The following is a 13,852-nucleotide window of genomic DNA, read 5'->3' on the forward strand; positions in this document are numbered from 1 at the left end:
TTTTTTTGCTTAGATCTGATGTAAAATACATATCAACGCCGATTGTAACCTCTACCAGCATCTTTGTCGGCTTCGACTGACTTGACCATTGTCCAACCGAGTATGATTTGACTTGACCCATGGGTTTTCGCAGTTGGTGGCTGGTCTTTCTACCGAAATCCCAATATCATTGAGTCGGTAAATATATTGTTATTTTTGTTGGAAATTTTATGAATTTGTTGTTATAATACTCATCTCTAAAAAATATATATAAATAAAAATAAAAATAAAAACAAAATGTGTCCAACCAGATCCACGTGAATTGGGTTGAGTTAGGTTGAACTTATATAATGGGTTGAGTTAAGTTGAATTTTTTTTTCAACCCCACCATGGTAGGTTAGATTAAAAAAGCTTCTCAACCTGACCCAATCCATCTACACCCCTAGGTGCTACAAATTTTTATTCCACTAGGGGATTTCCTATTATAACAATATGAAATCCAAAAAGGTAGGCTTAACAGGAATTCCTAAAATTTTGACATGAACCAATTTGAAATGAAGTTAAGCTTAGCAGTAGCCATGCTCCTCATACTCGCACCACTATTATTGATTATTGTAATTCATTGTATATACTTCAGGAGGTGGCATTTGGATGGTTGTGCTCTTCAAGAGGTCAGGAAGAATGATTTGCAATAGAAATCTACTTGACCTTATTTCATCCTTATTTTTTTCATAAAACATATATGGACAAAATGGTATGGATTTTGATTCTTGTGAAATGATGTTTAAGAACTATTGATCTCTATATAAATGCTAGTCATCTTGATTTTATGTTTTCTTCATTTGACTAAGTTAAGTTTTAAAACAAGTAGATTGACTTGCTAACATTCCAATTTCCACACAATAAGAATAAGTGGCAATGTTAGTGAAGTTTTTTTATTTTATTTTATTAATTAATTAATTAATTAATTTAATGAGATTAGTGAAGTTTTTCGTATGTAGTCATTGTTTGTAATTATTCTGCACTATTCTCAAACATATGAGTAATACATTAAAAAAAAAAGGTTTAAAAGGTAATCTATCCACACGCTTTGTGGCCAAACTAAAGCTAATTGTTTTCGGATAAAAAAAAAAGAAAAAAAATTCAAAAGTTTTGAATTTTTTCTTCTTTTTTTCAATTATAATTTGATAGATTTGAACCATGAATTTTCTATTGAAAATATCAAAAAATGTTAATTAAACTATAATATTCTTGGCATTTGAGTAATACTAGAGACTATTTTTTACAACTATTTATATGATAAGATGTAATTAGAATAATATAACTTTTATCTAGGTTTATGATATCCAAGATTCAAATCCTCCTCCTTATTGTAACTATCAAATTATAATTTAAAAAAAAAAACTTTTATATAGAACCTATTACTAACCTTACATTTATTATACTCCTATCATTACATACCATTTACAACTCACTAAAAATATATAACTTTCCATATTTCTATATACTATATAAGAATAAACCCACCACATGCATGGACCAGTGGATATTTTACATTAACAATTTTCCAAGCCATTTAAAATGAATTCAATTCTATAAAAGAAAATAATAATATAAATAAAAATTGATTTTTGAAAAATGAAATCGGGGTACCATGTGGGCCAAGGCCCAAATAGCATAAAACTAAAGAAAGCTAAGGCCTGACTACATATGCATGATAGAGCCGAAGCCCATCCCTTTCTAATAGGCCATAATATCAACTTAGCCCATAAAGCAACTATTTTCTATAGTCCCTTCCTGACTAGTAAAAATAAATAAATAGAGTGAGCTTGCATCTCAACCGTCCACGTCACCCACAGCTCCAGAAAATTAACGGTAGAGATGCAACTGTAACAATCCAGTAAATTGGAAGAGAGAGAGAGAGAGAGAGAGAGAGAGAGAGAGAGATTATAGGATCACTGTCTGCTTGAATTGAATCAGACCCACAAAATTTCTCACAGCAACTTCAATGGCTGAGCCAAAGCCAGAGCCTGTAGTGTCTCCAGAAGGTATATAAACGATGAATCTTAAATTTGATCTTCATATTATTCATTCCCATATAAAGTTGTTTTCCTATCTGGGTTATTTAGTTTATGAGAATAACTAAGAAATTTGCTGTTTAATCTCTTCAAAAATGTGATCTTGGTGATGGGTTTTGTGTAAAATGAGTTTCATTTTGAGGTCCTAGCCGATGAGAGTGATTTTGGTTTTGTGTAAAAACTATTAAACTTTCATGCATGATCATTTTTAAGCAACTGCTAGTGCTAGTTCTTCTTTGGATTCTGTTTTGTTTCACCAATTTCCCAGTGTTGAATCCTTGTGAAACTATGAGATTCTAATGGAAAGCAATTCTCTTTGTGGTAAATAATTTTTGGGTTTTAACTTTTAACCCATTGTTGATTGAATTCATATCCTTAAGACTGGAATCTATTAGTCAGCTGTGGTATTTATGTTTTTCTCCTAAGTTGAGGAAAAAGGTGGGGAAATAAAAGAAGAAAAAGGAATTCAATGAACTGAGATTTTTTGGTAAAGGTAGGATTGTCCAGTGCATCAGTGCACTAAAACACATTGGGACGCGGACATGTGTCCGTATCCCAACGTGTCCTAATGCACTAGACACAGTGTCCGGTATATACTTGCCCAAAGCTTCATTGAGTTCATGGGATAGAAAATGCTTTTGAGTTTATATTTGTTTATGCTGCGAAATGAGAATCTAATAGAAATTGAATTTCATGTATGTAAAATTGGGAGTGAAAATTTGAGTTTCATCCTTTTTTTTTTTTTTTTTTTTTTTTTTAAGAAGAAAAAGATGTAAAAGCACCAAATATCATTGAGAGAGCTAAGGAAGAGATTGAAGCAATAGTTCACACTGACAATTCACCACACCATCACAAGGAAACGCATGGAAGGAGTGATGACATTGATGAGAACACCCCGGTAGATGAAGTCAAAGGGCCAAATGTTTTTGAACGAGTGAAGGAAGAGATGGAGGCCCTTGTTGGAGCAATTCTTCCTAAGAAAAAATCCAATGGTCATGAGTCATCTTCAAAGTAAGAGGTGGATTGAACATCTATTGTAAGAAGGTTTGAGAAATATTGTTCTCTGTGTGATTAGACAGTAGAAGCTATAGTTGTATTGTCTTTGAGTTTTTAATCACTCTGATTTGTATGTTTTTGCTTTGAAATATCAAATTGAATCCAGCATGATTGTATTTTTTCTGTTTATTCAATTGTTTGATTTGTTTTCTGAAATTATATCTTTCCCTTTCTTTTATGGTGCCAAACTCCCAATTTTCTTGTCTGGAAGAGAACATTTGAGAAGTAATTTTCTTTATTCCTAAAATGAGTACCATGATATTGATATGGAATTCTATTGTTTGGTGGCATTTGAAGTGTAATTTTACACTTTGAGGCAAGTCAGTGTTATTCTCAACAATGTAAACCCTATGACAACCTGGCCGGTGTAGCCATTCTTGGCCATGCAAAGCACAAAAGGGCATGGTCGCAGTTGCATCATAATATGTTTCAGGTAGCGCTAGCCACCTAATATTACTGTTGGATGCTGATACTGTTTTCGTATCATTTTTTTATTGGACAAGTAAGAAGGGTTGGAGAGATTCTGTTAACCTTATTTTCCTTCTATCACTTAGTCAGGTTTAGTTGGGAACATCTGGATTTTTGTGTTATCACCACATAGTGACTTCTTAATGTGATTTGTTATCCATGATCTCAGACATTTACTTATATAATTAGTTACCTGAAGCTTGTAAGATTCCAATAGCCAAACCAGCAGTAATTGATTTCTGATTAGACAGCTAACCCATTATTGGGTAATTCATGTAGATTCTTTAGTACCCTTTAGTTTTCCCAACAAATTGAATGAGTCCATTATGTTTTTAAGCATCAATTATTTGACACTTGTTTAAAATATTGCCATTGGGTGTTAGTAAATTGGATTTGTTTCAGTTATTGTCATTGTCATGTGTGGTGAGGGGCTTTTTATTTGGTGGCTTATCTTGACATACTTTTGCCAACAAATATGAATATAAGGAATGCCATCTTATTCTTTGAGTATCCGAACTTGGCCTCACTTGGTCACCACATGGTTGATAGTGTCAAAAGCCCTCGCTTGATTTCCACGTGGTTGATAGTATCAGAAAGTGAGCAATAGAATTTGGGGGTTTGCCTGTGTTGAGAGTGTTTCTAAAACCTGATATGTTCTATTTGATATGTTTCCCGCCAAATTATAAATGGTAAGTTTTAATTTACTTCTTTGAAAGAAAATTTTGGCTCCCATTTCAGGGCTTGGTAAGGTTCAAGCTTGTGTTAGTTAACTTTTAGTAATTTCAGCTGCTCTAGTACATCATGTACTCTAAGCAATCCTTCTTTGACCTTTGAAGTTGAAAAGGCATGCTTTTTATTGTGATTGGCATGTGAGAACTCTTTCTATTGGATGAGGTTGCAATTCTCCCGAGAAAAGGAAGAAATTTAGACTAGCTATTTAAATTTATGTGATATCAAATTTACTTTTTGGCACTATCACAGTGAAATAGGCAATTTTGTTTTAGGATCTCTGGTAGAAGGAATTATAAAGAGAAATGTACCATGTAAAATTTCTTCATATTGTACTTCTTAAAAAAATTTAATGTTGTATCTTACTGGTAATTGGCAGTGGTACAATACCAACAGAGATCAAAGGCAGGACAACCACTTAAATGTTCTAACATGATCAGAAAACCATGTGGCAGATAATGCTTAGAGCATGAAAGAACCGTTTAATAACATGAACATTTGAGAATTAGACTAAAGGGATTGCACTGAATGAAAATGTGTTGAACCATAACAAGAACAATGGCTTGTAGAAAAGAAAATTGGATCGATGTTTGATTATGTCTTTCATTGTGTTTACCGTATCGCAGCTATTTCTGCTCTTTGATTGCTTTTACCATATTGAAGCTATTTTTGCCCTCAATCTAATAGGTGTTTATACAGCAGTAGTTGTATAGGGAGACTGGTATGGCAAGACTCCTACCCTTCTGGTGTTGGGTTGTTAGTTACACTACTCGTAGACCAGCCAGCATGATGCACGGAAAAATTAGATGATTGTGTAATGAAAAATGAAAATAGTAGATGATACTTATAAGTGTTAATTACAAACCATTCTTAAAATGATGTGATTATTTTCTAACAAAGAATAGTTAATACAATATTTTAGATTATCTCAATTAAGCTATCTATATTTATTATTTGAAAATGTTTTAAATTTTTATAATTTTTTAGGAAATAAAATGCATTTTATATTCAATTACGGAGTACAAGGTGAGATATATTGTAAATAATGTAGTGTATGGTTGAAATTTGTTTCTAGTACTCTTTACAAATGGTTCATCCTCTATAGTTCATGTATAGAATGGCCTAAAGGAAAAACAAATATAAATAAATTCATCACTTGTATAAGGAAAAAAAATACAAAACATTAATAACATAAGAAAAGTGTAATTTTATTAAGAACCTACTAACATTACATTGGAGTGGACTGAAGTGGACCAAAATTGACCAATGGACCAAATTGGATCAAAGTAGATTAAAGTGGATAAAAATAATGGACCAAAGCAAACCAAATGGAACTAAATGCTATGCTGATGAGGCTCAACAAAACTATAGTAATAATAAATGTTATGCTCAATATTTTAGATATTATATAGATGATACAATTTTTTTGAAACTCAAACAAAAGGATTTCATTCATGATGCAAGGGGTACATAGAGGAAAAGCAGAGAACTACAAGAATTATAAATTGGTCCTATACATGATGAAATTTTACATTTGCATTTGGACTTAATATAGAGATAAAACAACAAAGAACAAGCTCCACATTGTAAAATTTATATTTCTGCTTTTGACTTTTATATGTACTTTATGAAAGAAATTTGTGATTTTTTTTCTTCAAAAAAAAAAAGTAAAAATTACTGCATTCTCTATGCTTGGACAAAGTGGAGTATGATGGAGAAGCCTGCAGTGACCAAAATGTTTTAAGAGCTTTTTTTTCTTTTTTGTTATTTTTTATTAAAATGTTTTAATAGCATGATATGCCTCAGCCCTTCTTTCTTTTGTAGTCCTTCTAAAGGACAATGAGAAATAGACCAATGCTTTATCTTCTGTCTACTTACCGTTTGTAGGTGAAGAGAAGAGATATGCAGACTGATTGGGACAGTGTAGCACATTGAATAATCAAATCACTCAACTCATCAAAAACACAAATATCAATGGGAAAGATCCCAGATAAAAATTTTCACCAGCTTAATGAAAAATATATAATATGGGTGCTTGCCTGTGCTGACTATGCTTCCCTTCATCCCTATGATCTATGATCTATTCATGATTTACGACTAACAAAAAGAAAACATCTCTGAGCTGACCAACTTCACTCATTGACCCAAAATATTTTGCAACACATTACACATACATACCAAATGAACAAAGAAAGGAATAATGCTGTCAAACCAAATTTACCACTAGTACAGTCTAGCAATGCCTACCTCCTACTTTTTCCAGAGAGAGAGAAACCATTGGATGATGTAATCAAGGTCCATTTAGGCTTTCTTCCCAAGGTTACTTTTCACAGCTCAAACCTGAAAATCAAATAATCTTTTTATCAGATCATAGTTTACACTTCTACTTTTTTTTCTTTCTTTTTTTTTTTTGCTCTTCATGAAACATTTGCTTATTTATGAGGTAAAAAAAAAATAGGCTAAACAACAAAACTAAGACAAAGAAAAAAAATATAAGTTGATTATATATGTGGTGGAATCTCACTCATTAATGTGCTCATCAGAGGTACCCAAAATTCTTAATTGCCATCGTATAGGTAAACCAAATGGACGGCTCAGATTGGGCAAATGTACATACCCTGTGTGTTCCCCAGCTATTAACCTGCCAAAAAGTTAACTAAAATACTTCTTCTTTTTTGTGGGGGTAGAAAGCAAGTACATTATTTAAATCTATTAACTAACTCATTAAATTTGTTTCTGCAATACTGAATGTCTCAGACATTGATGCCTTTCTCTTCTTCCATATGTAAATGGTTCTCTGCAACTGGATTATTTCTTCCTTTTATGGACATGAAGCTATCAGCCAGAAAGGAAGAGGCTCTGCAGTCTAGGTAGAGAGATTATATATGGGTTTTGCAGGATTTTCAGACCCCAGGAAGAGGAGCTGTTATTCTGGGCTAGTAGCCCACCTCATGTAGTAGTACAAGTACTCTATCAGATTGATTTGAGAGAGAGAGAGAGAGAGAGAGAGAGAGTTGTCTTGTGTTGATAGGTAAGATATATAACACAGAAGAAGGGAGAGAGAAAAACAGATTAGAGGTAAGATTTTCAAGTGAGAAAGAAATATTGTACCAGTGATTTTAGCCAACTGACAAGAAACCAGAATCACTTGGTCGTAAAGTAAAATCTCTCTACCAATACAAAGATAGGAAGGGAAGAGAAAACCAAGAAATCCAGGTTCTGGCTTGATTTTCGGGAAATGGAAATTTTTTTGGCTTGCTTTTCTCACCTTCTTTATATATCCCAGCAATCATGCATGACCTCTTAAAGTGATCAACTCTCTCTCTCTCTCTCTCTCTGTCTCTCACGCACTTACTCATTGCTATCATAATCACCATCATCACTTGAACTTTGAAGAATGAAGAGAAGGTTTTGTTGTTTTATTATAGCTCTGCAAATAGTGAGCTGGGCTTCTGCAACAAGCAGGCCTTTTCCACCAAATGATAGTCTTGGTGCTCCTCTACCAGGTGAGCTACTTGCCCTCCATTAAAGACTCTCTTTTCAGTCACCACACAAGCATAAATGTCCACTCTTTCTTGCAATCATAATACCTATGTTGTTTAGCTTCTTAGCTTACCCTTAAAAACTTATCAAGAAACCCTTTTCCTAACATAATGATTTCCATTATGATTGCAAAGCACCACTATCTAAAAAGGTAAAAGTTAAAGCTTTGTCTTAAAAAAGATCTCAAGAATGTTTTGGCTTAACTTCCAAAGAAGTTGCTTCTCCTTCCAAGCTTCACATAGAGATTGTCCGTGAAAAGCTTCTTTCATTTTTCTTCACACATATTCCACTTTTTCTCTTCCTGCTTAAGCTTATTTGTAGTGTTCTTCTTCTCAAGCTTTTCAGTTTTCAATAGTTTCTTTCTTATATCCGCTAATTCAATTGCTTGATCAGGGCCAGACCAGGGCTCTGAGTCTTCAAATGTTTCCTTGGACAAAGAAGAGGTTAATCTCTCTCTCTCTCTCTCTCTCTCTCTCTCTCTCTCTCTCTCTTTTTGTGGTTACTTATCAGTCAATTACTCTTTCTTAAAGGGTCTCAAAAGCATGAAAGGAGAGGAAAATATGAGCAAAGAAGCAATGTACAAAACAAGCAATATAGGGTCAGCTCCACCAAGCTGTGAGCACAAGTGTTATGGGTGCATTCCATGTGAAGCCATTCAAGTACCCACCACCTTTAGACACAGCCATGTGGGTATCCAATATGCAAACTATGAGCCTGAGGGTTGGAAATGCAAATGTGGTCCTTTCTTTTACAGTCCATAAAGGCTTGAAGAATACCATTAGACATTTGACTACAACAGCTGTCATTTCTCTCCATGTCCTAAATATGTTTTCTCATTGTACAAAAGCCAAATTCAATTTGGCTCCAAAAAAAAAAAACTTTGTTGGGATTATGTTCATGAGTGAAGTAGGAAAAGAAAAAGTTTTGACCAAGGAAATGCCTTGAGCTATATATTATTGTGAACCCTTTTATTTGGAATGAGAATTTTTAATTAATTACAAGTCATGGTAGAGGTCAATGGGATGTACTCATGTACAGTGTTCTTGCCACTTTCTTTCTTTCTTGAATATGCTAACTTTAATGTTTTCATAAACCATCATGCATATGGTATAAGTGAGTGTTTACATTAGTTTTTTATAATTATTTGTTGCAAGTTGGCATAATAATATTGTTCCTCATAAAATGTGAGAAGTTAAAAAAATTATAAAGAGTATAATATAATTGTATTTAGGAAAAAAATTGGGTGCGACTTACAGTAAGTTTATTTTTTTCATTGCTCAGAATGAAAAAAAAATATATATATATATATGTATGTTGCTTTCTCAAAACACCATTTATTTATTATACATTCTCACTTTAACAATATTGCCTACTTCTTATCATTTATTTCACAACTCAATATATTAAAATAATTTTTTTCCTTTCTCACACAGAATTCTTTATTTTTTTTGTAAAAAAAAAAAAAAATTGATGTGCTACAGTGGAGCTTTAAGTTTGAAGCTTCATGGCAGAAACTCTAGAAATTTTGTTAACACTGTAGCTTTAGAAAACCCCGAATGTGGGTGATTTTAAGACTTTTTGATGAACAATAGTATCTAAACAGTATACTAAACAGTATGATCTTGTTTTTTAACCACACATGCAGCTTCTGTTCAATGGAATTACAAATTCATATTTTACAGCAACCACACGTGCTTCTTACCTTTTTAGTTAAAGCAGTACATTAGTTGCAGTTACTACACGGTCTACACCCAACAATTTTGGATCATTATCAAGAATGTGCAAAAGGAAATGTTCGTCCATTACTGGCGCCATAGCATGCACATTGTGCCCGATTGGAGACCAAACCAAGAACCTGCAACATGGTACTGAACTTGAATATCAACAACATCAGTAATTTTTCATAAAACTTGATGCTAAAGTTTCTTGCATATATTATTTTTCAGATAATTCATTTGTTGCATTAAGATCACGTTTCCCCCCATGTCTGTGTTTGGCGTTTGAAACAGGGGGCCCCACGGCTACAGTGCTCTCCAAGATAACCGTAGCAATAACTTTAAAACTGGGTCTCATGGACACTATTCAGTATTCATAGTTTAAAAATTATTTTGCTACAGTGTTTTCAATAATAAATTTTCATTTTTAGTAATAAGTTTTCAGTTTTCAGCAATAAGCAGTATTTGTTTATTTGACAAAGATTATTTTTACTAACTGTTTGACAAAGATTATTTTTACTAACTTATTTTACTATTCAGCTTACTTTTGCTACTATTTATAGGTCTTATTGCACTTTTTGGTATTATACATGGGTCCTACTATACTATTTCAAATAATTTTTGTCTTTATTTACAATATTTTCAGCAAAAAATTTTCAATTTTCAGCAAAATAAACGAATCGTACGTGAGAAGGAGGTATTCGGCCTCTAGTTTGGTTTATAAAAAAAACCAAATAGTTTTTACAGGAATCTTTTAGCTTTATCTAAAGTATTTTTAATAAAAAAATTTTCAATTTTAGCAAAATAAGCAATTCCTAAAAGGACCCTAACTGTGGAGGAGGTATTCGGTCTCTAGTTTGGTTTATAAAGAAAACCAAATAATTTTTACAAGACTCTTAACATTTACGGCATATATTCAATTATGTACTAGTGGTATTGATAAGGAGATATGACATAATACAAATTCCCTTCCTCATAACATGAAAAATTAATTTATCGCAATTTAGCAAAAGTGCAAAAACACAAACAAGATGTTTAAAATAAAATGAAACCATGTAAGTTAATAATATTTAACGTGATACGACTAACTCTATTTCTACAACTCCAAAAATTCTTTTGTTGAACTACACGTGCCTCCCCAGGCTTTTAAAGATTTTGGTTAGTTGCAAGCTAACTTAATAAAGCAGTATTTGAGATTGGATTAATCAAATTTTGGCTAAAACACCCAAATGGATACTTTGATTTGAATTCTCTTAGAACATTCCCAATGAACTCCAAATTACTAACTAAATATTTGCTAGAATATTTTTTTTTTTTACTTTGTGTCAGAGAGAATGAATTATTATTAATTTACTATTAGGGTAAATTTCATTATACATACTGTGAGGACCCAAGGACCTAAGAACCCGAGGACCCGAAGAAAGAAAGGCCAACATTTAGAATGAAAGATGAGGTCTATCCGGGTGTGCCCGAAGATGAGGTGGCGTGGACGATAACTACATAAGGGACATGTTACAAATATCTGGATGTATTAGGCTGATTTGGAAGGTTGCATTAAATGCTTGGCAACAACCATTCTGGCCGCATTAATTAACAAGCATCACCTCTATCCGCCGCATTAATGTGGACATGACCTGAACAGTGCGGGATGCAAAGTGGAATCTTGTTCCATTGCCGACGGACAAGTGTCACGGGAAAAGGACCGCAGATTGCAAGGTGTAAGGCTACGATGAAAACAGAGAATAGTATAAATAGGAATCAAGAGACTACGAATAGGGGCTTTTTGTTGTTGAACCCTCTCTACCAAATGTATTGTATGAGGACTCTTAAATGAATAAAGCAGCAGTAGCGTTTGGAAGCTGATTTTATGAGTTTTTGGTCCTCACACATACTTTGAGATTTAAACTAATGTCAACTAAGACTTGGTTTGGATTGCGTTGAACGTGTCGTTCAGCGTTTTTTTTCTTTTTTCTTTTTTTTTTTCTTTTCTGTTGCGTGTTTTAGGAACAATTCACTGTGCACGCACTATGTGCATACTGTTCATGTACTGTGTGTGTACTGTTCATGTACTGTGCATGCACTTTTCAGCAAATTTTTATTAAAAATGAATCCCACAGTACTATTCACACATTTAAAAATAATTTTGTTATAGTATTTTTAATTTTCAGTTGTATCCAAACGAACCCTAAGTCCAAGACTTTTCAAAATTGACCAATTTAGTTCTTAAAACCAATTTAGTTCTTAAAAATTGTTAGGCCAATTAGTCATTTTCACAGCTATCTTAGAGACTATAAGTTCGTTTTAGGGACCAAATTAATCAGTTTTGAAAACTTCTGAACATGGTTGCCACTAACATCTCAAAATATGTTAATAAAATTTATTCTAATTATTATTTTTGAAAATTTTGAGTTAAAAGTATTTGAACACAATAATGAAGGTACAGTATTGCAATATTTTATTGAGGGAATGGCGAGCTTGTTGTGAAAAGAGTGGGGAAAGGGGGGAGGGTTTAACTTATTAACTAACCAAATTGGAAAAAAAAAACGAGGTTTGTTAAGCTCATAGCAAATGCTCAAATTTTAACTAAAAAGCCTTTTTTTTTAATTTAAAAAAATGAAATTTTAACTTTTATGTTTAGATACACACTCCCACAAACTTTTTCTATATTTTTTTACTCAAGTCCCAACCACATTTTGATTAGAGTTTACAGTTGTAATTAGCCCTTGGGACAATATTAAGGCCTTTTAAAAAGTAGTCGTAAGTTGTAACGAATTGTCATGGCGACAGAAATCGACGCACAGTGGTCAGTACTGTTCCGTAACGATTTCACAAAGCAACAATTAATTTGTCAAGGTGATGATGAAATCGAGGTTATTACCACTTTTTAAAAATAACAGCTCTTTGCAGTATCGTCACAACAGATTTCTACGCGATTTGGCTACCGAGTTGTCAGGTACGATGACGCAATAATAATAATTCTCACAATACTTTAGAAATTCGTTTTTTTTTTTTTAAGATTTCTTTATAACTTTATGAGATCTCTTCTCAAAAAAAAAAAACTTTATGAGATCTATATGACGAAAATCGAAAAATTAACAAATGTGGTTGGAACAACACGTGCATATCACTTCCGAATATTTACAATAATAGTAGGACATGTTTGTGCAATTGTAAATAATTTAGTACTACATCATTCATAACAAAGGATGAAGAAGAAGAGTTTAATGAACTGTTCTAACTTCCAAATGGCGCTTTGTAACTTGTTTTCACTAGTACCTGCTCCTTCTATGAATGGCATTATGAAAGGCCTTGCATTTTCATATTCCAATCAACTACGTCTTTTCTTTTACCAAACATCATGATATTTGAGTCTAAAGGTAGGAACCAGGGTGCTCATAAGAGCATTCGACGTAACAATATGTACACCTTTATATTTGTAATATTTAAACCGGACCATTAAAAAGATATATTAGATGAAAAGGATCTATTCCTGTAATTCAGAGGGATTAAAAAAAAAGTTAATTTTGTCATGGACATCGCCTTAAAGAATACAGATTATCCCTTCATCACAACCTTACATGTATTGATATGACCATATGTTTCTACCCAAAAAATAAATAACATGATTTTTATCAAAGTAGTATAAAGAGACAGAAAATTATTCAAAAGTTTGGGAGCCTCTCACATGATAGTGAACCCCATCATGAATTTAATCAATAGAACTCATTATTATCAAATTACGTGAGAAGAGCATTACTTTGACATATTATTGAATAATTACCCTAGAGTTGTCACAAAAGTTTGGTATGTAGCAAGAAAGGTCCCTCAGACATTGTCACAAGGAAGAGGGGCATGCGTCCCAAATTGTAACTTCATAATCACGAGAGACTTATGAGTTATGAGGAACGAGGGCACCTCTTTGTTACTCCAATCATTGGCCCATCACAATTAGCCTTTCTTGAAGGTAAGATTCCTGATGAACTTATTAGAGGACACTTAGAGGGCGTTTGGATAGCCAAAACGCACGTCCACGTCCAAGTTTTCTTTTTCTTTTTCTTTTTTACGCGTGTTTGTTACTGTTCATTGGCCATAAATTTTGGCATGAGCAGTGTATTTTACCCATTTAAAAATTATTTTGCTACAGTGTTTTCAGTTTTCAGTTTTCAGTTTTCAACAATAAGTTCTATCCAAACGGACCCTTAATGTGACTCGTTGTGCCTGCCTCTAGCTGACACTCATGGATGACAAAAGTGCTAAGAACTAATCCTACTTAAGGTGATTTCT

At 33.1% G+C, this 13,852-nt stretch overlaps 2 protein-coding genes across 3 annotated transcripts; both read left to right on the forward strand.

Moving 5' to 3' along the window:
• Positions 1–1,912: 1,912 nt before the first annotated feature.
• Positions 1,913–3,269, forward strand: LOC142634255 (uncharacterized). 2 transcript variants are annotated; one of them, XM_075808551.1, is made up of 2 exons: positions 1,913–2,027; positions 2,819–3,269. In XM_075808551.1, exons 1-2 carry the CDS (start codon positions 1,988–1,990, stop codon positions 3,070–3,072), a joined length of 294 nt encoding a protein of 97 aa, XP_075664666.1. In that variant the 5' UTR covers positions 1,913–1,987; the 3' UTR covers positions 3,073–3,269. The 2 variants fall into 2 exon arrangements, with proteins under 2 accessions (XP_075664666.1, XP_075664667.1); XM_075808552.1 differs by having other exon boundaries at positions 2,822–3,269.
• A 4,411-nt stretch (positions 3,270–7,680) lies between these two features.
• On the forward strand, positions 7,681–8,684 carry LOC142633538 (uncharacterized). Its single transcript, XM_075807777.1, has 3 exons — positions 7,681–7,816; positions 8,247–8,296; positions 8,384–8,684. The coding sequence occupies exons 1-3, from the start codon at positions 7,708–7,710 to the stop codon at positions 8,612–8,614; spliced, it is 390 nt and encodes a 129-aa protein (XP_075663892.1). The 5' UTR covers positions 7,681–7,707; the 3' UTR covers positions 8,615–8,684.
• Positions 8,685–13,852: the final 5,168 nt, after the last annotated feature.

This window comes from Castanea sativa, chromosome 5, assembly GCF_040712315.1.
Source record: "Castanea sativa cultivar Marrone di Chiusa Pesio chromosome 5, ASM4071231v1".
NCBI classification, from domain to species: domain Eukaryota; kingdom Viridiplantae; phylum Streptophyta; class Magnoliopsida; order Fagales; family Fagaceae; genus Castanea; species Castanea sativa.

Bases quoted from the DNA above. Each gene is read 5' to 3' on its own strand.
- LOC142634255 (XM_075808551.1), top strand. From the start codon at position 1,988: ATGGCTGAGCCAAAGCCAGAGCCTGTAGTGTCTCCAGAAG. The intron at 2,028-2,818 runs GTATATAAACGA...TTTTTTTTTAAG, and splicing joins GCCTGTAGTGTCTCCAGAAG to AAGAAAAAGATGTAAAAGCA.
- LOC142633538 (XM_075807777.1), top strand. From the start codon at position 7,708: ATGAAGAGAAGGTTTTGTTGTTTTATTATAGCTCTGCAAATAGTGAGC. The intron at 7,817-8,246 runs GTGAGCTACTTG...TTGCTTGATCAG, and splicing joins TCTTGGTGCTCCTCTACCAG to GGCCAGACCAGGGCTCTGAG. The intron at 8,297-8,383 runs GTTAATCTCTCT...TCTTTCTTAAAG, and splicing joins TTTCCTTGGACAAAGAAGAG to GGTCTCAAAAGCATGAAAGG.